At 34.7% G+C, this 24,836-nt stretch overlaps 1 protein-coding gene across 7 annotated transcripts in view; it reads left to right on the forward strand.

Annotated features, from left to right (window-relative positions):
* LAMA2 (laminin subunit alpha 2) overlaps nt 1-24,836 on the forward strand; it is a 320,859-nt gene that overhangs the window by 100,228 nt on the left and 195,795 nt on the right. For all 7 annotated transcript variants that reach the window (XM_042877434.1, XM_042877458.1, XM_042877450.1 and 4 more), the window contains exons 5-10: nt 8,723-8,902; nt 10,884-10,973; nt 13,439-13,556; nt 14,282-14,460; nt 15,895-15,994; nt 21,179-21,339. In XM_042877434.1, coding sequence (XP_042733368.1) covers nt 8,723-8,902; nt 10,884-10,973; nt 13,439-13,556; nt 14,282-14,460; nt 15,895-15,994; nt 21,179-21,339 — 828 coding nt within the window. The remainder of the gene's footprint in view (nt 1-8,722; nt 8,903-10,883; nt 10,974-13,438; nt 13,557-14,281; nt 14,461-15,894; nt 15,995-21,178; nt 21,340-24,836) is intronic.

Raw genomic sequence — 24,836 nt, forward strand, 5'->3', positions numbered from 1 at the left:
GAAATGACAATGTACTCTCAGAATAATCAAATCCTTTATTATTCTATCATTTATAAATAACCATTGTTCTGAAAATGAACAGTCTGTTTAAAAGCATGCAAGATGATGTCTTTGAAAAATTGTTTCTTGTCCAAAAACGACAAGCCTGCAAATTATTGGAACGGTACAAAAGCAGTGGCTAGGATAAACAATATCTGTTTCAGGTGAAATTGGAAACAGTACAGTGACAAAAATGTGTTAATCAGAACGGAAGAGATGAAGTTTCATTTAGGCTAAGATGTAGAGTATAGTTGTCACTGACAATAGTATTTGCTGAACAGTTCGTTAAACTGACATTTGTCTGTATTCTTTGGGGGAATTAGTTAGTAGAGATAGAGTTTGATATGCATAGCCCTTGACATTTTAATGCAAGTTTAAGCACTGCATTTCAAGCAGCTCTTTTACTTATTAGTGAAGTACAGAATGGAGTTGTGCTTTCACTTACTAAATTATTAATAAATTAAGATGATGAGATATTTATTAGAACTACAGAAAACCGTGTGAAATACGGTATATTTTTCATACACAGTTTTAAACTATATACTTACAAGTGAAAAATGGGATGATGATTTCTGGCATATACTTTCATCTGCTATTCTAGTTTTGAAACCAGCTAGGCTTGTGCTTGCACTAAGAAAACACAATTTTGTCTGTAGAGATTAAATGTAAGACACCAAGAGATTAATTAATCAACAGCAATTTTAAATCTACTGCAACAGACAATTAAAGCCAGTATTAGGTACGAAAATTATAAGAACTACTGAATCACCTGTAGAAAGCTGATATTCAGTATTGTTCATCTTCATATTAATGCGCTTGAGTAACTTGAGAATGTAAATCATTGAGTACCGTTTTCATTAATTTTAAGACTGATTTATGTCTTCTTAACTGCTGATTAACAAATAGCGAGTCTTTTTTATGTAGGACAGAAGATTTTCTCTCCTTTATGCTGCCTTCTGATGTATTTAAGTTAGAAATTGAGTTTTCTTGAAAATATTTTAGGTTCAGACTAATGACTTACACAGCCACTATTGATATGATAGCTAAAATAATCTACTGAGTACCTGAAGTGAGTTCTTGACCACTAATAGGCAAAAATGGTAGTGGAGAGCTGGTGTTCCTGCTGCTTCCCCATGACAAATTGCAGTAAGTTCCCTGCGAATATTATGAGAGAAGTATGTCTTGGTTTATTGAACATGCAGTATATTGATGTGTATCAATGGAAAGCATACTGACTATTGATGCAGTTTGCTTGAAAAGAACATAACTCCACGGCACACAGCTAAGCATCTAGGTTTTCTTTATATCCTCCAAACAGCTTGATACTGATTTCATTCAAACTGCTTGGCAAACTAAGTTAGTTCAAATACTTAAGCTCCAAGTAAAAAAAATAAAAATACAGCACATGGATTCATATGTGGATAGTTTATATTTGAAAGAAAACATAGTGCATGCTTAAAATTCTTTAATTTGTTGAAGTGTGTTAATAAAAAGTGTGTGCACATCCATTCATGCAGGAAGGTGCATAGAAAGTGAACTAGAAACAATGTGTGTGCTCAGCAATGTTGGTGACACACTTCTATTCACAATCCTAAGCACCATCTGGGGCAACTACCCCACTACAGCAGAGGCCTTGACTCTGAGATCCTGTGGGAGGATGCATCTCTTCATCTCTGTGGCTCTTTGTATGAAGAGATAGTGTGCCTGTCTGTAGAAAGTTTGCTCTGTTTGGGAATTTTTGACACCAAGCAAAACAACCACAGGAAGATGTCAGCAGACTGCACATCCAGTGGTGATTAGAAAGATTTTAACCAACTTTTCTCTCTGAAGCCTGAACTGGCAGATGTGCCACAGAATAGGCAGGCACAGTCTTTGCCTGTTGGCTGGTGACTTTTGACTCCCAGAGGAAGACTCCTCTACTTCTGGATGGGCAACTACAGAATAGGTTCAGAGGCTGGTATCAGATCTGAGGGCTGGGAGCTCTTTTAAGCGAGGCATCTGAGTAAGCTAAGCCTTACTTCACTCAGGAGCATCAGTAGAGGAGATAAATGACAGCCTACAGTATATGAAGAAGTCAGTGTGAATTTGATGGTAACTTGGACAGTGAGATTTAGTGCAACCTTAGCAAGTTTGTAGATGACATCGATCTGAATGGTGCTGCTGATGTGCTGGAGGAAAGGAGTGCCATCCATTGGGAACTTATCAGCCTCAAGAAGTAGACCAATTAGCAAAGACACAGAGTGGTCAATGAGTGCAGCCAGTAAATAAATGATTTAGTGCAGAACAACACACAGATTAGGTGTATTATTGTTAGGTGTATTACTGTTTAACAACTGTCATGTAAAAATAATCAGATTTTTTTTTTTTAATCTGCTGAGGTACGATTTAAAAATAGAAAAGCTCAAAAATTTCCAGACTCTCTAGAATTTGTTTGAAGATACTCTCATGTTACTATCGTGTGCACTTGGAACACATGCATGCTACATTTATAAGTGGTTCCAAAAATACTGCAGAATACTTCAGCCATAAACTAATGAAACATGAAAGATATTAAAAGCAAACTAGCTTCTTTTCTGAAGTCACATATTCTCTGCCAAAAAAAAAAAAAAAAAAGGAAAATAAAGAGGAAAATAAGCTCCAGCAAATGAAATGTTAAACCACAATAAAGATTCAAAAAAGATTTTTGTCTTACTGAGTATGAAGTTGAAATAATCTTTTTTCAAGCATATCAGATTCAAGAAGTCTGTCAGAGAATTGGTGGGCTGAGAGATGATCAAAGAGCACTCCAGGAAGATAAGGTCATTGCAGAAAAGCTAAATTAATGATTTGAATCAGTTTTCATTGTAGAGAGTGTCAGGGGAGTTTCTGCACAGGAAACATTATTTACTGGATAGGAATTGGAGAATTCACAAACTAGGTTGTTAACTGAAGAGGAATAGAAATAATTGATAAATTTAATAGTGAAGAGTAACTTAAGTCTAAAATAATTGAATTACAGCAGTAACTATTTAATCCCTCACTTAAAAACAGTCTCAGTAGCAGAAGAGTGTAGGGCATCAGATTAAGCGCCAGGGGTTTTTTAAACCTTCCTAAGGAATCTAAGGAAACTTCGGAACTGAAGATTAAAAGCTGTGGCAACCTAATTAAGAATTCAAAAAATAATCTAATAAAGAATAGATCTGGTAGACGTATATGTACTTGTTTGTTCTGATTGAAGAATGAGAATTTATTAGGAGCCAGGTTTAATACAAGCAAAAGGAGACTTGATTATTTCCCCTACAATGCGTAAATCAGGTGAGAAAATCATTATTACATAATGGGCATAGCTTCAAAAGATTATCTGGATTTAAATTGACTGAGTTCATGGAAATCCCTCAAGGATTACCAAGTGTGTGGAAACTATGTACAAGGAATGATTAGGTATGCTTGCCTTTGTCCTACCCATAGTATGCTACAGTAGTTTTGGTTACTGTATGACACAGGTTACCATAGTTCACTTGCTTCTGTCACAGTACAGAGATTCTAATTCACTGGGATATATTTGAATATCTTTGGTAACATCTATATTGTTCAGCCTACTGGAAAGTAAAATAAAAACAAAACAGGTGTAGTGTAGTTGGTAACACAAATTTAATATTTTTTTTTTTGTATGATACAAAAAAGAAAAATGTGAAATTTAGTGTTGATAAAAAATAATGTAAAAAAAAAAGTATTTAAACGCTGGCTGAATGTTGGATTAAATTGTCTTCAGTTTAGAGAACTCAGTCATTCTCAACAGGTTTCTGAAAAATTTGTACTGATGTTCAAAAATTAAAAGAAATGGAGAATCGTAATTTCATCAGATATAGAACTTAAACACTGCCATTGAAACAATTTATGACCTGATTTAGGTTTAAAAGAATAAAATGTATATCTTTATATATAAATATTGCAAACACAACAAAAAAGCAACAAAAAATACAGGTGTTTTTTTTGTTGTTTGTTTGTTTTTCAGAAAAAATAGATTTCTCTCTATTATGGCAAGCGTCTGTAACGAAGAAAAATCTAACAAATATAGTGGTGGAAGAAGGGAGTAGAGAATACTAGAGAAAGGTACAACTGGTAGACATTGATCTCTGTGGCTCAGATTCAGTATGTAGTTCACAAAGCATTTAGACCATTCAAAGGAAGTGAGGATGTAGCAGAGAGGTTTTTCTCTAAGTGCCCTGTTTTTTATATTTTCTTCAAACAGTTTTCTTCTTGGAGATAGGACATTGGATTAGATGGATCTTTGGTGTAAGAAAATGGCTTTTCTGGTTTTCCTTCTAACTGGGTTAAGTATTTTTCAATAGCTATTAGAAAATTTTATTCTAAACCAAATCCAGGAGATAGATAAGTCAGTAACTAAAATAAGTTTAATACGTTTATATGTATTAAAATATATGTAATTTGAGTCCAATTAACATCTTCATTAATATTTTAGATGATAAGACAGTGTGCCCTGAGCTGCATTAGGCAAAGTATTGCCAGAAGATCAGAGGAGGTGATCCTTCCCCTCTATTCAACGCTAGTGAGACTGCATCTGGGTCACTGGGCTCGGGTCTTATCTCCCCAACAGAAGAGATGTGGACATGATGGAGAGAGTCCAATGAAGATGATGAAAGGGCTGCAGCACCTTCCCTACATAGAAGGGCTGAGAAGAGCCTAGAGAAGAGAAAGTTCAGGTGGAATCTGATTAATGTGTACAAATACACCAGGAAGGGTGCAAGGACAACAGAGCCAGGCTCTTTTCAGTGGTTCCCAATGCTAAGGCAAGGCATAAGCTGAAACACAAGAGATATCATCTCAACTTCAGGAGGCACTTCTTTACTGTGAGAATAGATAAAAGCTGGTAAAGAGAGGTTATGGGAATGTGGTCCTTGGCAACCTGCTTTAGTTCTGACTGTTCAATTAGTTGATAAATCAGATATTGTTCAAAATGATTTTACAAAATGAGAATTTGGCTTTTGTTATGGTAACTTTTAGGTGTTTTGAAAGGGATGTGCATTTTCTCCCAAAATTCCATTTACTGGTATTTAATCCTGGAAGATTTCCTGATTCAGAAGAATTTTCTGGGGTTGAAAACCATATTGCTTTCATTTAGAGTCCGAAGTGGTGATTGCCTCAATCTTGGAATTGATAAATAAAAGCTGTAGGAACTGAGGAAAATTTGAGATTGTTTTCTCGTGGGGACTTGAATTATATATAATTCAATAATAGCAGCTCAATGGATTAAGTTATTAATACTTTCCTGGTAAAATCTGCCTGTAGAATTCCTGCATGATTCATACTGCAGTACACGTAGATGTAGTGCAGGAAATTTGTGCCTTAGCTGCCTGTGTGAAAATGCGACTAATCTGTGCAGGAACTCAGTGCTATAAATGAAGTACTATGATGAACATGAATGATATAAAAGTAGACAACTGTTGAAGGCTATGCTCACTGCAACAATTCTCAAATGTGATTCAAAAACATTTGGAAGATAGGGGCCATGTTATTGTTTTGACTGAAAACTTGCTGTTTTGCAAACTGTATCTTACTAAAAAGAGCAGGATTGTGCTGGCAGGTGAGAAAGTAAGTTCTTGAAAAACAGCTATGTGTTATTGTGAAAGAGTCATGCTGAATATACTCCAATTTCTACTCAAACTTCTTTAAAAATGCTATTTATGATTTGGACTGATTAATGACAAATGTTCCCAAGGTACATTTAGTTTATTCCTTATTCTCTTTTCAAGGAGTAGGAACAATTTAACTAGACACTCTTAAAGTTCATTGCAAATGTTTCTAGGGGGAAATTAGTGATTTCATCACAGATGTTGAGAGGAAGAGAAGTAGAGTGAATAATTTTGCCTTTGTAAAGATTTCCCTTTGGATTTATTTTTGTAAAACTACCCAGTTTAAATTTCCTGATCTCAGTGTTTTTTTTTTATGTACACACTTGACCATGTGCCACATTTAATGCAGGACATTGCTACATTTCAGTAATTATGGCAGATCATTTGTTGTTTTAAAATGAAATTCTGAACATTTCATCACAAATATGAAAGATGATACAAGTGAATGTTATCATATTTGTTAGGTTGTCTCTGCAAAATAGATGTATTGCTGGCAAATAGATCTGTAGCACCTTTTAAAAAGGGAGTCTCTTTTGAAAAAAAAAGCTTTGGGGATTTTTTTTATTAATTTACATCTTAATTCTGTAAAACTGTTGCTCCAAGATATATATTTTTTTCCCCTAAAAAGTGTCTTAGGACTAAATCTTTTCTCTCTTAAAAACAAAAGAGATATAAAAAATTAGAAGATACGACTGCTGTTTGTCAGCTGTGTCATTTGGGGTCAAGCTGCACCTGCGATTCATACACTTAACCCTCTATGAGCACTTTCTTATTACAGTGCATGGATTTTTAATCTATATCTTTCTCCCCAAACACACCAAAAATCTTATTTTTTTCTCAATTTTGACAAGGTAGTCAGACTGCTGCTTATAACCCTGATGCTGTTGTTGTTAGAAGGTTAATGACAGAATGTTTTCAGTGCTACTTTGTGTGTACTCTTTCTCTTTGACTGGAATATCAACATTCAGTTTTCAGTATTCCTCTAAGACCACAGCCCTGATGCATGATGCCTGTAAGAAAGGAATCTCTTAAATCTCTGTTTAAGGAAAGAGCTGATAATAATAAAAATAAAAATAAAAAAGAAACAAAAAAGAATTTCTTTGCCCACTGATTAATGTGTAAAGAAGTTTTAGGCATCTGTTATTCCTAAAATCTTGCTTATTTTGGAAAGTTCTATTGATTTTTACTGGACCTGTTGTCACCATCTCCCTGTTTCTTTTGAAGTTTACTCTTCACACATGTTTACTCTTCACACACTCTTCACACGGGACCTGAGCAATTGGCTTGCTTGCCACGTGCTTTTGTCCGGCTTATAGCCAGACATTTCTCATTCAGGAGCTCCTCTTTATTTCCTGCAGGGGTTTTAGTATAATCTTTTTGTGTACTCTATCTTTTTCATGGCATTTTATTCTGTTTCTTTTCAGCCAGCTGTCTAATTTAATTACTTGTAGTCAGGAGCAAAACTGAGTCAAAGTTCAAAGTGAGAGTGTTGTTATGATCTCAGGAGGAGGTAGCGATATTACTTCTTCCTGGAGATAACCTGGATCTCTATTTGGGCAAGAAATGATGGAAAGTTGCTCCCAGCAGAATGGCTCAGTGTGCTTTTGTGGATACAATGGAACAGGATGCTGAATGTGATGAGGTTTAGGGTTACCTCATTGGTAATGAAAATAAAAAGGTAATAGTTACCACCTAAACAGTGCAAAACAGCTGTTACTCAATAAGCCTTCTATTCAGTGCCTGCAAAAACTCCAGGGGAGTAACAACTACTACTCTGCAGGGAGTAAAGATTTGGTGTTTCTTGCTCTGGCGTTCTAAACGTGGCTGTTTTCCTGAAACAGTGGCAATACAACCATGTTCAATGACAGGAAATGGCTGGGTGGCCTGACCTTTCAGTTGGAGTGCTGAGGTGAGATGCACAACATATACATCATGAAGAATAAATTATTATCTTATTCATTCTAATGTTCTGCTTGTTTAGCTCATCACCAAAACATCTTTCAGTGTACCAGCCTGTAATAAAAGTGCCCTAATTAAAATTTAACACTTCAGAATATAGGAGACTTATTTTCCTCCCTTCTACTAGACATTCATTACCAATATTTGCTATACCTGACATTTTTCTTCTTGTAGGACTTTTCTAAGAATACTTTTGTAGCAGACCATCTGTTTTGTTCTGTTAACAGCTACTCTATGTTGCACAATGATCAGCTGAAAAGTATTCATCTTGGCAGGAAAGGAAGAAAATTGCCTATTTTTTTGCCTTACCCTGGTTGCTGCAATTGGAGTCTTTGGAGGCTTTCTGAAAGAGTTACAAGGCACCCTTACCCAGATTTCTAGTACTTAGGAAGAGAAAGGGGGAAAATTTTTATGGAAACCAAACTGTAAATGGAGAGTGGATCCTTTGAAAAACAAATATTGAACAGCATTTTATTAAATTTTAAAAGCTTTTCTTAGTGAAAACTGTTGCAACCCAGAAAATGAAGTCAGCTCACTAAGAACAAGATTCAAAGGCGATGTTATACTGTGTGAAGAGAAAGTGGGAGGTGCTCATTTTATCTCACCCAGCTGCTGTAGTTTTCAGGATTTCGGAAGATATCTTATGGTGGCTTTAGAAAAAACATAGCTCAAGTCTTTTGCTAACTACTGCTGTAAAAGGTGCAAACTGATCCCTGGTGAATTCTGAGTACCATTCCAAGTATCCATTCCTTTAAATCAGATTTTCAATCCCTTCAGTTGTTCAACAACTTGAAAATATTTATTTAATGTTAGAAGAGAAGAAATGAAATGCCAGGAGCATGAATGTTATTGTAGGGCACTGTAGATTTATTCAGTTTGTGCTATAATTACTCTATAGCTTATGACTTTCTTTTGCTCAAAAAGGGATTAATGAGTACGTGGAATATTTTTGTGGAGACATCGAAGTTATACAGATGAAGATATTTTACACTTACAAGGCATTCACACAGTGCTTTTAATGGTATTTAGTGGCCTAATCATGGCAGCATTGCTGTCATCTAATGGCTAGTTGCTTTTATAATTGTCTCCAGATTCACACTTCTCTAATTAATGGACGGCCTAGTGCTGATGATCCTTCACGTGCATTACTGGAATTCACCTCTGCTCGCTTTATTCGCCTGAGATTTCAGAGGATAAGGACACTAAATGCTGATTTAATGATGTTCGCACACAAAGATCCCACTGAAATTGATCCCATCGTTACAAGGAGGGTAAGTTCTGGCAAGACAGTAGAAATACATGCATAGAAGTTCTTTTAGAAATTATGTACTTCCTTTTGTTTAGCCTAAGAAATTTTGGAAGATTATGTGAAAATACTAGTAGTAATAGGATTTCCTCACCTTCTCAGTGTTTTGTATATCAGAAATCAGAGTTTAACGTTTTCTGCTTAATGGTGTTATTAACATATGTAAACATAGAGCTGCCTTGAATGTAAACATTCTGGTGCAGGTATAATTGGCAAATGGCAGCTGTTAGATAATGTCCTCCTGCCTCTTCAGCTGCTCAATCCTTTAGCAATCCTTGAACATTTTCTCTGAGTACAGTTTCTGGTACTGGTAGTATTAGTAGCAGTAATACCTGGATGCAACATATTTTTAGCATTGTTATATGATTGTTTCTAGCAGGGAAATTTTAGATCCTGTTTTTGTTTAAAAGAATGGATGCAGTATTCAAGCTCACACTACATCTGTCTTCTCCACTGTTAGTTGTGTGTACACACCCCTGTGTACAAGGGGAAAAATGTTCTTTTTCCACACCACTTTCATAGTTTTCATTTTTTCCTCCAAATTCCTGTGAAGCAGGATACTTAAAAGTTTGGAATGTGGCATTCTGTTAAGTACCACAAACCCAAAATATATTTCAGTTGAGTGTAGTTATTGCAGATCTCACTAATCATGAAAATTGTGTTTATTTAAGTATATACATTTAGTGATTCCAAGTGAGTGGAATCACAAAATTGAATTTAAGATCTCAATTCACACTCTAAAAATCACTGTGTAATCATTAAAACCTATTGCAGAACAATCTACCAATTTCTCAAACCAATGAAGAACAATAGATTCTGTATGACAAGTTTTCATGAGATTGTTGTAGAGATATGTTTCAAAGGAACAAGGACTAATTGAAACTTGCAATACTTTTCTGGCTTTTCCTATAGATCAAGGCATTCCAACAAACAGGAAACAAAGGATAGTCATAATTGATAGATTTTCTGTGTTGTGGAATGTTAATAATGAGTTACATGAGTTTTTGCTTTGTTTGATATAGTTACTAATAATCTGAAAAACAGATTGAGCACAGAAACAGCAAAATTTTAAATTGCATGTGTTTGTACTGATTAGCAAATTGTAAAAATGTTAGAGGACCCTCACCATAACAGACAAAAGTGGACAAGATGTCACTTAACGTTTGCTTTTCAAATATGTATAATATATAATTATAAGGGTGAGGCACTGGAACAGATTGCCCAGAGATGTGGTGGTTGCTCCATCCCTGGAAACATTCGGGGTGAGACTGAATGATCTAGCTGTAGGCTTCCCTGTTCACTGCAGAGGATTTGGACTAGATGACCTTCAAGGGTCCCTTCCAACTCAAACGATTCTAGGATTCTATGTTATATGCTTTTTCAATCTCCTTTCTGGTTAGGGTGTTAATCTCCACCAAAAAGAGATAGTCATATGTAAGAGCAGCAGGTCAGAAACTACTTAAATCTTATCAAAGATTATTCTGTGGCCATTCTGAAGTAAAAAGCAGTTCTTTCCACAGCTCAGAGAATGTCCAAGTAATACCCAAGTAAGGTGAAGAAAGATGTTCCTAACCTTTCCTTTCTCCTCATTATTGTGCATTTGTCTTTTGATGTTTTCTGAAGGGATTAAATTCTATATCATTTGAATTTTCATTATCCATTGTGCATATTACCTATGTTCATATTTGGTGTGTGTTGTGTATAAACTGACATGGCTGTTGTGGCTTCAAACAAATGGAATTGTGCCAATTTATACACTTTCTCTCACTAAGCCTGAATCTGTTGGTCAACATGTAGCCTGGATTATACTTTATACTATGTTTGTAATAGATCAAAAAGAGAAGTAAAACAGGACCTGGCAGATTTGTCACCAGAAATGAATTCTGTACTTTGATGCCTGCATTTTACAATTCACTTAGCAATTCAATTTCTGTTTTGTCTTACAGTATTACTATTCTATAAAAGATATCTCAGTTGGAGGCATGTGCATATGCTCAGGCCATGCGAAGGCTTGTCCACTTGATCCAGTGACCAATGTATGTATTTTTTTTTTCTTCTCTCTTTTCTTTTTTCATCTTCCTTCCTCCCTCCCATCCTAGATGTGCCTTATTCACAGGGTGGAACATAAGAAAGAATTTGACATTCCTCAGAGTTTTGTGAATTTACATTTCTTCTTCATCTAGAACATATCTATTCAGCCCACTTATTTTAAGTTTGTGTTGCCCTCCTTATTAATGTTTTAATAACTCTCTCTCTATATAATCTTTATTGTTTATATTCATTAACTATATTACATATTTAATAGGTGGCCTAGAACAATTTCTTTTCACTTAGTGTAGCCTAGGCAATCTGGAAGATTGAACACCCATGACCTAGAAGAACAGTCAGAAGCTATGCCAGGATGAAATAGTGCTGGCAACCAGAACAGTTGCCACTCATGCAATATCAGCAGAAGCTTTCTCTATATTGGAAGAATAGATTTCAGATAATTCTGTTCATATTAAATATTTCCTAGTAAAACAAACAGAAATTAGGTTTACATTATGTATCTGTAGAATTGAATATTGTCAGTTTTTCTTATTTGATATTAGTTTAGATATTTCCTAAATAACTGACAAGTATTTAATTGATACTTGCAAACAAACAATTATAACGGCATATTTACTATACATGAAAAGTGATCAATCAATCTAGTTTTGAAAATCACAAACTGCTCACTGTTTATTCTAAACATAGATCTCTTTTTACACTGTTAATAAACATGTAGCTGTTATAACAAATATAGAAATATAATTTATTATTGATAGTCAAAATGCACATCATCACTAATATAGAATTTGCAATCTACAAATATAACTGGTGTGCCACAATGTGGGAGCTCTTCATATGCTGTTCACTCAATTAGAATTTTTGTGCAGTGTAACAGGAAATCTTGTTTCTGTATGATACTGGACAAGACAATTGCATAAGAACTGATTAAAAACAAACAAAAACCAAAACCAACCAACCAAACAAACAAACAAAAAAAAACAAGAAGAAATCTGACAGATATTGCATTAGCATTTCTAAGCAATTTCCATGGTACTTTTCAAAAATTTTACAAACTCCTTAGTTTAATCCTTGCAAGTCTTTTCAGTAGTGATGTGTATAGCAATGTACTGTTGTTTCAAAGACATAGATGGTCTTCGTTATCAAACTGCTGTGTTATCTCCATGCCATGTGACCTACCTCAAAAAAGAACAGCTGTTGTTGCAGATGAAGGCAGACTTCAGATCCTTGGGATACCTGATTAGAAGATCATTTTGACAAGTGTGGTATCATCTTTTGTAGGATGACAAATATATATTATCTAACCAGTATCACAAATACAGTAAGTGAAACAACTCAAGACATAAGAGATTTGGAATATTTGGTTTAGATCTTCAAGGATACTCTCTATAATGAGCCATACTGAGATAGGTGGACTTTGGCTTGTAAAACATTGTGACTCTATAAATTTTTCTCTAGCATTAAAAAGAACAAACTTGCTTGAATTTACTGCCTTGCTGTTCTGAAGCATTCTTTAACTTGTCCTTGTTTTGCAAGATTCATATTTTGCCTGGTCAGCCATAGAATTCCTCCGGGTAAACTTGCTATGTTGTCCTTGAGAGGGCTCTCATGGGCCACAGGATATCTGCTCCACTGAAAAACAGTTGGAAAGTCAGTTTTTGCTCCTGTCTGTAAGCAACTGTTTCTTTCTTTCCGCATCTTCTTCTGAGGCTCAGAGTTTGTGCGCTGTGTATAACAACATTTTCATGTTGAGACTAAGCTGAAACTGAGGTGATGTGAGAAACTGAAAGACCACTGCAAGGGTGGTGATCTTCCTACCACTTCTTGTTTAAACCTTCACTTGCTGTCCTCAAATGCTATTTAGTTGTACAATTAGAAGGTTACAAGATGACTTGAATCATCCAGCAAAAAATAATCTTAAAGTTAAAAGAAAAGATGACTATTTTTATGGAATCAGTCAGCAGATCTGATGTTACTCTGCAACTGCAGGAGTGCTGCATGTGGGTGAAAAGGGTGAAGGGTGTTGGATCACCCTTCTAGTGTAAGCTAGCAATCAAGTCAGTTTTCCTGTAATGCAAAGCTCTGTTTGAGGACTGCCAGCAATCTTTCTTATTTGCTGCACTGGGAAACTTTCATTCTGCCATTCTCCTTGCTTCAGTAAGTTGGAAGTAGATACTCCTGTGTTCTTAGATTCTCCTCAGATTCTCTGGCCAAATTCCTTCACACTCTGGCTGCTTTCCTAAAAATTGAACTATTCAAGTTAAACAAACTTTTGTCTCTCATGAGTGAATACAGGATGCATAAATAAATAAAAATGAGTAAGCAAAGGAATTAGAGATTTTAGCCATTCATTATAATGTTTTCATAATTTCAGCTGGAATGCAGATTACTTATAGGAACAAATTCTTCAAATCATCACATTTTGAAAACACTTGTTTTTCTTTTAAATTAGAAATCTGTCTGTCAGTGTGAGCACAACACTTGTGGAGAGACATGTGATCGGTGTTGTCCTGGTTTCAATCAAAAACCTTGGCATGCTGGGACTTTCCTGGTTAAGCATGAATGTGAACGTAAGTTGAAAGCAGAACAGAAGAGGATTACTGTAGCTGCTGGTGAAAACTAAAATTGAGTCTCAAATGATTTTGCAGTTTATATTATTTCTAGCCACACTTATTGATGTATCAGTGCTGTTCCCTTATTTAGACTGACTCAAAAAAGTCAGTAGAAAAATAATTTTTGTTGACTCTTGACTCAACTTTTGTTGAACTCAGAATATTTCAGAGTAGATCTGAATTTCTCAAAATTTTTAAGACTGGAAATCTCTTTTATTCTGGCCTAATTCTTTATATGCATATGTGAAAAACAAGTGCTTTTTGGACATCTTTTAGCTTTCATGGAAGTTATTTTAATTTACTCATACCATTCTGTTATTTTTTTTTTTCTTAAGATTCCTCTTATTTTAAGTTGCTATTTCATGAGCTGTATGTGTGTGCAACTACCAAAAAAATTCTGGATCATCAATTTTAAAAAGGAAGAAAATAAAAATGGAAGAACCTAATTAACTTATATCTGTCCACGACATTGTCCTCTAAGATAAAATAGTAATAAAAGAATACAATATGCAGATTTTCAGGCTGTGTTTGTGACTAGACCGCATTGTTTTTTGTAGATGAAGTAGAAAATCAATGCTGCTGAATGTCTTCTCACTTATAATGCCTGTTGTACAAATGAATGAAAAGCTAAAAGACTGATTTTAATAACTTGATCTTTGCTAATATGCTTCCTTCTCTTTTAGCATGCAACTGTCATGGGAAGACTGAGGAATGTTACTATGATCAGAATGTGGCAGACAGAAATCAGAGTTTGAATATTTTTGGAGAATACATCGGGGGTGGAGTGTGTGTTAATTGTACAAGCCACACTGATGGCATAAACTGTGAGACCTGTGTTGATGGCTACTTCAGACCTGAAGGGGTAAATGCGTGTTCTGTTGTCACTTCCCTGTAATTTGTTGTGTTCAAACTATCACTTTAGCAGGGAGAATTTAGTATTAAGAAAAGAGCTGACAGAATTTGGATGCTATTTTATGAGTGTTAACTTCTAATTCTGACAGTGTAGAAATTGCTCTTCACAGCTGGAAATCTCTAATGTTAATGTTCACAGAAATATGAAACTAAATCTTGTTGATATGAAGGAATGCACTGAGGTCAGAGCCTCCATCTAATATTTTGGCTAAAAGGAAAATGGAGTCCTGTAAACAGAACTTTTACCTCAGTAATGAATTTAAAGATGTGTTATCAAAGACCAAAGAAATATTGCAACACTCAATACTGGAGGAAGTTTGTCTATAATTTTTATTTTTTAAAGGTAACACAGAAAAAATAACTGAAATTTCACAATGTCCCAAGAATGCTTTTAATTTTAGTGCAACAAGAATTGTTTTTTGTGCTTCAGCATAGAAGGTTTTATTTTATTCTAAAACGATGCTGTCAGAAGATGAACATTATATTAAGTTGTGTTGCCAATATAGGCTGTGCCTGTGCTTTAAATAGCTACACTAATTGTGTGTGTTTAAATTCCTGACATTTTGTCTGCGTAGTTTCAGTTGAGGAAATCATGCCCATTAGTCTGATTGCTTTTCAATCCTCAAACAGAAAACATCAACAAATAACAATAATTACATTCTCCCCGATACAGTGTTTTACTGTGTTTTTAGTCTTAGAACTTGTAGAAGAGGAGTACATAGACTGAGAGAGCTGGAGTTCTTCAGCCTGAAGAAGGCATTGAGGGGACCTTATAGTGGCCTTCCAGTACTTGAAGGAGGTCGAAGTGAAAGCTGAGGAGGGACTTTTTATAAGACTAGGATGAGGGGAAATGGCTTTAAACTGAAAGAGGGTAGATTTAGACTACATATTAAGAGGAAATTCCTTACTGTGAGCATAGTGAGACACTGGAACAGGCTGCCCAGAGAGGTTGTGGATGCCCCCTTCCTAGAAGTGTTCAAGGCCAGGCTGGATGGGATTTAGAACAACCTGGTCTAGTGGAAGGTTTCCCTGTCTATGGAAGGGGATTGGAACTAGATGATTTTAAAGGTCCCTTCCAGCCCAAACTATTTTATGATTCTACGATACTTTATTATTTCTTTTAATGGTACAATTCACTGTTAATAATTATATACTTGTTTTGGTTTTGTTGAAATCCTAATTGTATCTAGACTTATGTGTTTCTGATGAAAATCTAAAATAGAACATTTAAGTCAAGAGTGCACGAGCTGAGTTAGGCAACCATCCTTTTTTGCTTGTTTCCTACACAGAATGCAGCTCTCTCCTAATTTTTGTTTAAAAAGCAAGTAAGTGTTTCCACTCATTAAAAGTATGATTTTGGTTTGTAATATCTCTCTTTCCATAGGTATTGCCAGATAGCCCAGATCCATGCCAGCCTTGTTCCTGCGATCCAAATGGGTCTTTACATGAAACCTGTGTCAAAGATGAAAAACATGCAGAAGGAGGTAATATTCCTAAAAGATAAGGATATTAAAGCCAAAATTCAGCAGTGGTCAAAGAAAAACTGAGTCATATTTTTCCTTCCTCTTTAAAAAAAAAGGAAATTTTTTTAGTTTTTTTTTCTTGTTGTTCACTCGTATGGACAGTGATCCACGTGCATTCTTATGACAATTTTCTTTGGAAATTCAGATTTTATATTTCCAGATTTTCTGAAACTTCGTTCAGATATATGGCTTGTAAACACGGTACATTTGGGAGAGTATTGCCCATGGAATATTTGGAACTTTTCTCTTTACAGCGCTTTCTTCTTTCACATCAGAGATTAAAACTAGTGCAAGTGTTATCTTTACATCACTTTACTTCTCTATGCATATTTGAATTTGAACACTAGAAAAAAATTGCTTGAAATGTAATACATCATATAATGTCTGCGTAGGATTACAAGCTCTTTATGGTAGCCATGAAAAAACCTATCTTCTTTTATGAAATAAATTCCTGACTGGTGCTTTGGAAACAATGGATTGCAGTATATTTTGCTGGCAAACTTCTGAAAGTATAATAGGAAGCCAATAAAACTCAAGATCAGTTCTTACAAGATATTATAATTGGACTAATTGCAATCTATTGATAAGAGATGTTGTGGCAGTTTTTTGTTTTTTTTTAATGGAGATCAATGAAAATATACTATAACAATTAAGTACTACCTACCTCAGTTTTATAAAACTAAAATTTCTAGATACAATGATGGAGCCTGATTACTATCACAACAGTGATTAGTATCAGATAGACCTTGGCCATTTGTCAGCTGTTGGCCCAGCTTTCTCTTACTCCTCCACCTAAACAGGACAAGGAAGAAAATAAGACGAAAAATTTCATGGCTGATGATAAAGATGAGATCTTTTCCCAGTCACTGTCAGACTTGACTTGGGGAAAATTAATTTTATTTATTGCCAATTTAAATAGATTTGGATAGTGATGATCAAAGACAAAAAGTAAAATATATCTGCAGGCTCAACCTCATTCTTTCATTCTCAGCTCCTCTACCTCCTCACCCGTACCCACAACCGGCAGAGGGAGCTGGGTCAGTCCATAACAGCTACTATCTGCCACCCGTTTCTCCTCCCACTTTTACCTTGCTGTTGCGTGGGTCTTTTACAGGGGCTGCAGTCCTTCAGGAAAAAATTATCTGCACTGTGGGTTTTCTACGGGACCTTTTTCCATCAGGATCTATCCCCATTCTCCTTCTTGGGGTTCTCTATAGTCTTTAGCGTGGACACCTGTCCCACCATGGTCTCTTCCAGGTTGTAGGGGTATTTCTTATAAGTCTGGAAAATAAACTAGTTTATAAGATAAAAACCCTTAAACTAAAGTGGAAATATAGTTGTCTTTGGGATATGAAGTCACTGTGAACTGTTCTTAAGGAAAATAAATCTGAATGCTGTATGTTTTCTGTGTGCCTCACTACTGTAGGTAAGTAACAGTGAAAGCAGATCTTTGTAATAAATATCACAGTGATTGGTACACAGATGAAGTGCAACAAGAGGATTTCAAAGGCTGCATATGTAGGTTTTTCCGGCCAGGGGAAGATAAGAGAAGAGCCTATAGGAATCATTCTATAATTGTTTCTGCAGAAAAAGACATATTTTTATATTTTAAACATGCGTAATTTCAATTTTGAGTAGCTTTATAAAACTGTATACTTATATATCTCACTGATCATTTGGAAATGAAATAGTATTCTTCTTATTTTTATAGTATATTTTCAGTTCGCATGTCCAGGAATGTTTTTCAAATATTGTTTGATAGCAACAATAAATGATACTTTCAGAAACAGTATAGATAAATGTTAGAGCCAAATCTTTCAATGAATCATGATGTGTTTACAAATTGTGGTACCGGTAAAATAACTGACAGGCAATCATGTATTGTATTTTAAAATTAACTTATTCACTCACGTTCAGTCCGTACTAATAATAGGTAATAATAGATAACTGACTATTGCCTATTATTGTGACATTGAGATAACTTACAGTTGTCCATATGAAAGTGAAGATGGAATCTATGCATTTTGAGCTACTTTATCTATAACATTTAGGCTTCTCTTGTAAATCATTACTCTCTTTTTCATGCATTTTAGCAAATAGCCATTTTTATTGTCTTTTAAGTACCTGCAAAATCTGCAAAGTTTGCAGACTTACAGAATTTCATAATTCAGATGCTACTGTGCACTGAAGTGTTGTGGTTTTGTTTGCTTGTTTTTGCTACTACCTCTTTATGTATAATGTAAGCCCAAGTAGTGATCTTTTGCTGAAAAATTTTCTCAGACCTTGTAGGATAAATAAGGACTAGTCTTTATTCAAGCTTAATAGACCTTTTTTCAGCAAGCAGTCCCACCAACTTCCACAATATTATTTTTGAAATATATATGCTATTGAGTAGGAATGAGAATGACAAGGTTAGTCTCTGGATTGCAAGTTTTTTCAAGGATTTGCAGCATGATTTTGCATAGGTTTATTTTCACATAATTTTGAAAGATGGGTAGGTTAGGAAGAAGCTGATAATACTGATATTTCAAGATGACTCATCCTCCAGAATGAACTTTTAAACCTCTGTACATTCAGAGATATGTCAGAAAATGATAATATTCATATAGGAAACAGTGAAAAGCCCTATTCGGATAAGATTCAGATAAGGCCTATGAAATAATAGACCAAAGCCATAATGTATACTGAAATATAAGTTCATTACAATGGCAACAAAAGAAGGATGTGAAACATTTACTTTGATTCAGAATTTAATTAGCCTGTTGACATAGTAAGCACTACAGAAGCTTAGTAAAGATAATCAAGGGTACACCAACAAGGAATTTGCATACTGTATAGAAACATGAGCCTAAGTTTTGCCAGTATGATAGCGTTGTAAATTAAAGGTGAGTCAAATGTATCATACAGCCTTACTATATCAAGAATCATAAGAGCTAGAAAAATATCTAATGGGTTAAAGTCTTCCTCTGTTGTAGCATGTGAGGCTTCTTAATGGGTAGATACCAACTACAGTATGAACCATATGAGAAAGGAATTTATTAGGGTGGTGAAAGTTGCATTTCAAATCCTGATCTCTGTTTCTCAGTTGCTAAGAAAAGAGAGGAAAGGAAGGTTCTTGATGAAAATCTAAAAACGATGGACTGACTGGGCAGTGAAGGAGAGTCTTAAATTTAAATGACTGGTTCCATAAGGTCATAATTTTAGCCACATGCTAAAGTATTTTAAAAGTATTTATTTTTAAAGTATTTTAAAAAATAATATGCAAATATTTAAATGTTGCTGATAAGTACTTCTTTAGATAAATCAAAATCTAAATGATGACTGCATTCTGAAATTTAGTAGTTTAAAATGATTAATGTAAAATCGATGTAATCAATTTATAACAGGAGAAATCAAGAAATAGCAAAAAAAGCTAGATGAATTCTTTGTATCGATGAATAGAAGAGCTCAGTGAATTTCCCATTTTTTTCATGGAAACGTGGGGCAAGTTGGAAGAAATGTCTCAAACAGATGTGTCAGTTGTTGAGCAAGGTGACGAATAATAATAGAAAAATTTTAGACATATATGGCATGGCATATACATGGTATCAGGAGGTAGTTAAAAATGAAGTTGCTGAAACATTATAAATGAAGTTTATAGTACTTTGTAAAATCCAAATTAATCTTATCTAATTATAAACTGTTTATCCTGTTTGTAAAAGAAAAGTAGAGGGTTTCAGGAAATTAAAATCATGAAATCTGGTTTCTGTATCAAGAAAATCAGTAGAAGAAAAATAAAGAAAAGATTTATATTTTTAACAATCTGTGGCTAAAATGGGCAAAGCTCAAGATCAGGGTTTTTTTTGTTTGTTTTGTTTTTTTTTGTGAAGGACAGTATTCCTCATGAATCTGTTTGAAGAAGCCAAGGTTACCTTCACTAATAAAATACTTCGATGTTGAAAATTTTTCTGAAGAATCTTCAGCAAATACCATGAGAAAAGTAGAATAGAAAGAGAAGAAGAATTCTGTCACAGATGAGTACTTGGTTAAGAGAATAAATGGACCATTTTCACACTGATGATCAGTATGAACTGCTGAGAATATTCATATTTAACCTGCGAAGGGGACGAGTAGGAAGGTGACAAAGTGACAAAGTTTGCAAGTACAAAATCTTTCAGCACAGTAAAATGAAAGAGCTGCAAAATGTTCAGAGATCTTAAGATAGTCAGTGGATGGGTAATAAAATAACTGATGAAATTCTGTAGCAATTAAATAAAAAGTTAAGCTCAGAAAAATGTAGTTCTACTTACACATTGACTGCAGTAATTTTTTGAATAAGACATTAGCAATTGTGAAACAGCTCTTACAATTACCTTGGATTGTGCCTTGGAAGTATCAGCTCAGTGCTGGCTCAGCAGTAGTAAAAGGTCAACACAGCCTTAAGAAATATTACTAATGTTTTAAAAGCAAAAGTGAAAAAACAATCATACTATTTGTAAGTCTGCACTATACCTTCTCCTTAAATAATTTATTAGAAATGGAAGTGGAGAAGTAATAGGGATTTTCACCTATTCAGAACAGTTTCTTTTTAAAAAGATATTAAATAGGCATAGAAGTTTTTGACGTACAAAATAAAATTGTCATGTGGAATAGGACAGAGTTATACTGAAATCACAGATTACATGGAGATGGTGAGAAGGGAGCAGTTATTTGCTGTTTTCTGTGATATGACATTTAAAGGGCAACAAGTACAGATTTAGCGTATATCAGTATTTAATTTCACACTACACATGGCTAAATGCAGAACTTACTGCTGGGGAGCTTAATGGGTCAGCAAGAAAAGCATATTCAAAAGCAGTTAGGCAAATTAATGGAAGAGCTGTTTTTTTCGATCTGCTATATGCCAGGGCTTAGGGACATGTTACAGTTTAGTAGATCTATAACATACAGATTTCAGGAAGCTCCTAATAGTTGTACTCAGCTCTCAGACAGGATACTGAGTTGAGTCAGTGTACGTCTGAGCCAGAGTTTGTTACACCTACATACCAGAGTATATATGAGTGTGTTACACCTACAAACAGTGTTGCTTTAAGAACTCTAATAAACATATCCAATAATAGTAATAATAAATCAAAGCTGTATCATGTTTCTTTCCCTCTTCCATAGACATGTTGCCTGGTTTCTGTCACTGCAAGACTGGCTATGCAGGAGAGCACTGCAGTAGATGTGCATTGGGTTATACGGGATATCCTGACTGCCTGCCCTGCAACTGCTCAGTGGAAGGCAGTGTGAATACTGACCCTTGTGTAGGTCTCTGCGTCTGTAAGGTATGGATATCGAATTCTTGTGAGCCATAGGGTGACATCAATGATACTGAAAGATTGCAGTCAATGATTTTCTATCATATAGCAATGTTCCACTGTCCTACCTATGTGCATTAATGTCTATGGCAGTCAGTACTCATAGAACTGTTGTTCTTAGTCCTGTGAAGCCTTGGAATGTTCTGTATAACCCTGGAATTCACTGTAATTAAACTAGGTATCTAGTAGCCTGTTGCATGTCTTAGAAGGGACAGTTAAGAAGTTTGTGAATTATTTGCTTTGAATTCCTACCTCTCCTCTGTCCAGAATCTACATGTTTAAAGTATTATGGACTCTAAAACTATCCTGAAATATGACCTCAAATGAGAATAATATTTGAACAGATGGTGTCTTAAAACAGCATTTTTTCTATAGTACTCTGTTTAATTTCCATACAGAGGGCATTCTTTCTTGCCTTGGAATGGTTTTATAGAAATTTCTAACATATTTAGTTTTTTATTTATTTGTTTGTTTTGTTTTCTTTCTTTTAGTCATCCTTGCTATACAATGAATTTCTTAATTTCTAAGAAGCAAGTTTTAAAATGTTTTTCTCTTCTGTTTGTTTCTATGGACCTCCAGCAAATTATACATTGATAATTTGATAAATTAAAAGAAAATGCTTTTAAATAAAAAATTGCATCTACCTCTTTAAAAAAAAAAAAAAAAGCGTTTCAAATGGTGATGTTCTGTAAATCACAGTTTAGTAAGTTAGCATGAACATGACCAAAGGACAATTTATGGTACAGTGGGTCAGTTTTTGTGGGTCAGTTTTGTATTTCGTACTTGTGGAAGTTTCTTTACCAAATTTAATTATCAGGATTAGAAATAAATGTGAATTTTAAAATACTTACATTATATCCCTAAGTACAAGAATGTACAAGAGGTATTCGACTGTCAGTTCATACAGCATGCACTCTGGTGTGACAGCTGAGCAGCACTGAAATCTAATCAGAGAATTAACCTTATCCTCACTTTATACAGCAGTTGCATGCTTTCTATCAAAAATAAAATCTTTCCATATTACAGTTCTAATTAATTGACCAGTAAGTCTAGAAGGCCAAAATTTATTACATTCTGAATTGAAACAATGTTTAAGATGTCATACGCTAAATAAAAGATAACTATTGCTGAGTAGTTCTTATTTTTTACTTTATTTGTGTAATACCAAACTGACTTGTTGGTAAAATCAGTCTAAAATAAGTGAATAAGTAATAGAGATATTGTTCCTATCCCAAAGCATACACTCTCTGTATGCAGTTCTTTTCCTCCTTGGTTATTCTTTACCTCATTTTTTATTCCCGTAATCTCCTTTCAAGTGCATATAGTAGAAAAAAATAATATCCTTTGAGACAGCTTAGATACTGATACATACATGTTTATTTTCACTAGAAATCTTCAAACTCAAGTCAAAGAAGACTATGGTCAAAAGGGCACTGAAATCATCAGATTAGTTATGCTCCATATGAAGACTAAAGAGGGATGTCTGGACAAGTTAATAGCAAGTCTTAGGAAAAATGCTTCCCCTCTTTTAATCACATTTTTCAATTACATATAATGAGGTCTGAAATTTACTAAAAATAGTTTTCTTGTTAAGGAAATTGACTGCTGAAAAAAGTTCTTAGGTGAGCAGCAAAATGTAAGTGAGCATTAGATTGTTATTTCTACTACATTAGCCAGAATAAACTGATGTACAAAAAGATGAGCGGCAAGTATAAATGTCTGTTTTATCATGGATTGGTGCAGAAAACTTTCTGAAGGTATGTGGTCAAAGTTTTGTATCAGTTAAAAATGGACTAAAAATCACATTGAGAAAAAAATTAGTCTATAGAAACATTGCTTTAATGTCTGAAGGTTAGATCTCTTCTACTACTCTGTGTCCATTATTCAGTGAACTTCATACCTACTGAAAAGAATTATCCAAGTTTTACTCACTGATGTCATTCTTGTGACTGCAGAATAGGACAGATACTTATACAGGTATATCTGCTTTTTGGCTCTCTTGTGGTTTTTTGTTTATTTGTTTTTTCCACTTCCCAATCTGTACACACTGGACACTTCAGAAAGGTCTGAAACTTTTATGAGCAGCGTTCACAACTGTAGTTTCTACATTTGAGCTTGAGAGCATTTGTGTGCCTGCATACTCCCATACGTTATAATGTTATTTTTAAAATGAATCACAATCTGGCTGATTTCAGTATACCTATGACAATAATATGTTAATTGATTTACACTGACATTGGTGGTGAAAAGGTAAATATATCATCGTTAATGAGAGGTCAAAGCTGAAAGCTACTGACTCACAGCTTTGAGTTGTTCTATGGAGATTTTTGGTTTGTTGAAGAGACTTTTATATTATGTTCTTGAAGAGGAGAATAGATATAGTACAATAATAGACATGGAGTGAAGATACTTTTCTAAATATGTTTTTAATGTAAAAGGCCTGCTCTGAAAGTAATGCCTCCTATTTTATTGTGTTGGCCCCACAACATCAGAGGTGAATGTTGGTGGTGTGGCAGTAGAGGTAGAACCTTGCCACCCATATTCCATTACATTTTGTTGCTGTGTGGCTGATGGCAGTGGAGGGGCAGTCTGACTAAATGACTCCTAACATGGAAGTGCCTATGAAGCAAACGAGCTGAATTCCTCCCTGTGGAAAAAAAATCACCTGCTGGCATTCACAGATGCTTGCTGAACAATTATGGAGACTAAACAGTGTATTTGAGCACAGTGAGTTGTTGAGTATTGTGTTTCAGCAGTGGTGACTGATATGTGAAATTCAAGCCATGTTCTGGATGGCCATGCAGATTTTTACGAGCCTGGCATCCAGGCTCTTGTTCTTCATTGGCAAAAATGTGTAGGTAATGGTGGTGACTATGTTGGAAAATAACGTTTTGTAGCTGCGAATTTTCTCTCTCAAACAGTGTTCTTTCTGTCTGTATAAAATATATGAATATGAATATATGAAAAAATATAGAAGGCATTACTTTCAGAGCAAGTACAGTAGTGACAGTCTATTCTTTTTTTTTTTTTTTTTTTTTTTTGTTCTCCGTATTTGTTTATTACCTTCCCTTTTATTGTCTCTCTTAATCTATCTCCTATAACCTTGCCTTTTTTTTCCTCCATCTTTGCAGCATTCTCGCCCGGAGGCTATCATATGCCTTTTGTTGAACTTATTTCAGAGCAACAAATTTCAAGCAAGCTTAGACTACACAGTGTGGGCAGGCTTTTAATAATGTGTTCATTCTCTGCTGACTTGCAGCCAACAATTTAGTCCTGTATACACACCATAGAGCATTATTTCGAGGATTAAAGAAACTATATAGAATGCTCTAGAAATGAGAAAAAAAATTCTGTCCTGTCTGTATTGAATTATTAAGCCAGTGCCATAGTATATTTATTGTGCAACGTATTTCTTGTTGTCATGGTTCTATGTTTTTTGTTTGTTTTTTTTGTTTTGTTTTGTT

This window comes from Lagopus leucura, unplaced genomic scaffold (genome assembly GCF_019238085.1).
Source record: "Lagopus leucura isolate 7727_CA_CO unplaced genomic scaffold, USGS_WTPT01 Super-Scaffold_73, whole genome shotgun sequence".
NCBI classification, from domain to species: Eukaryota; Metazoa; Chordata; class Aves; order Galliformes; family Phasianidae; genus Lagopus; species Lagopus leucura.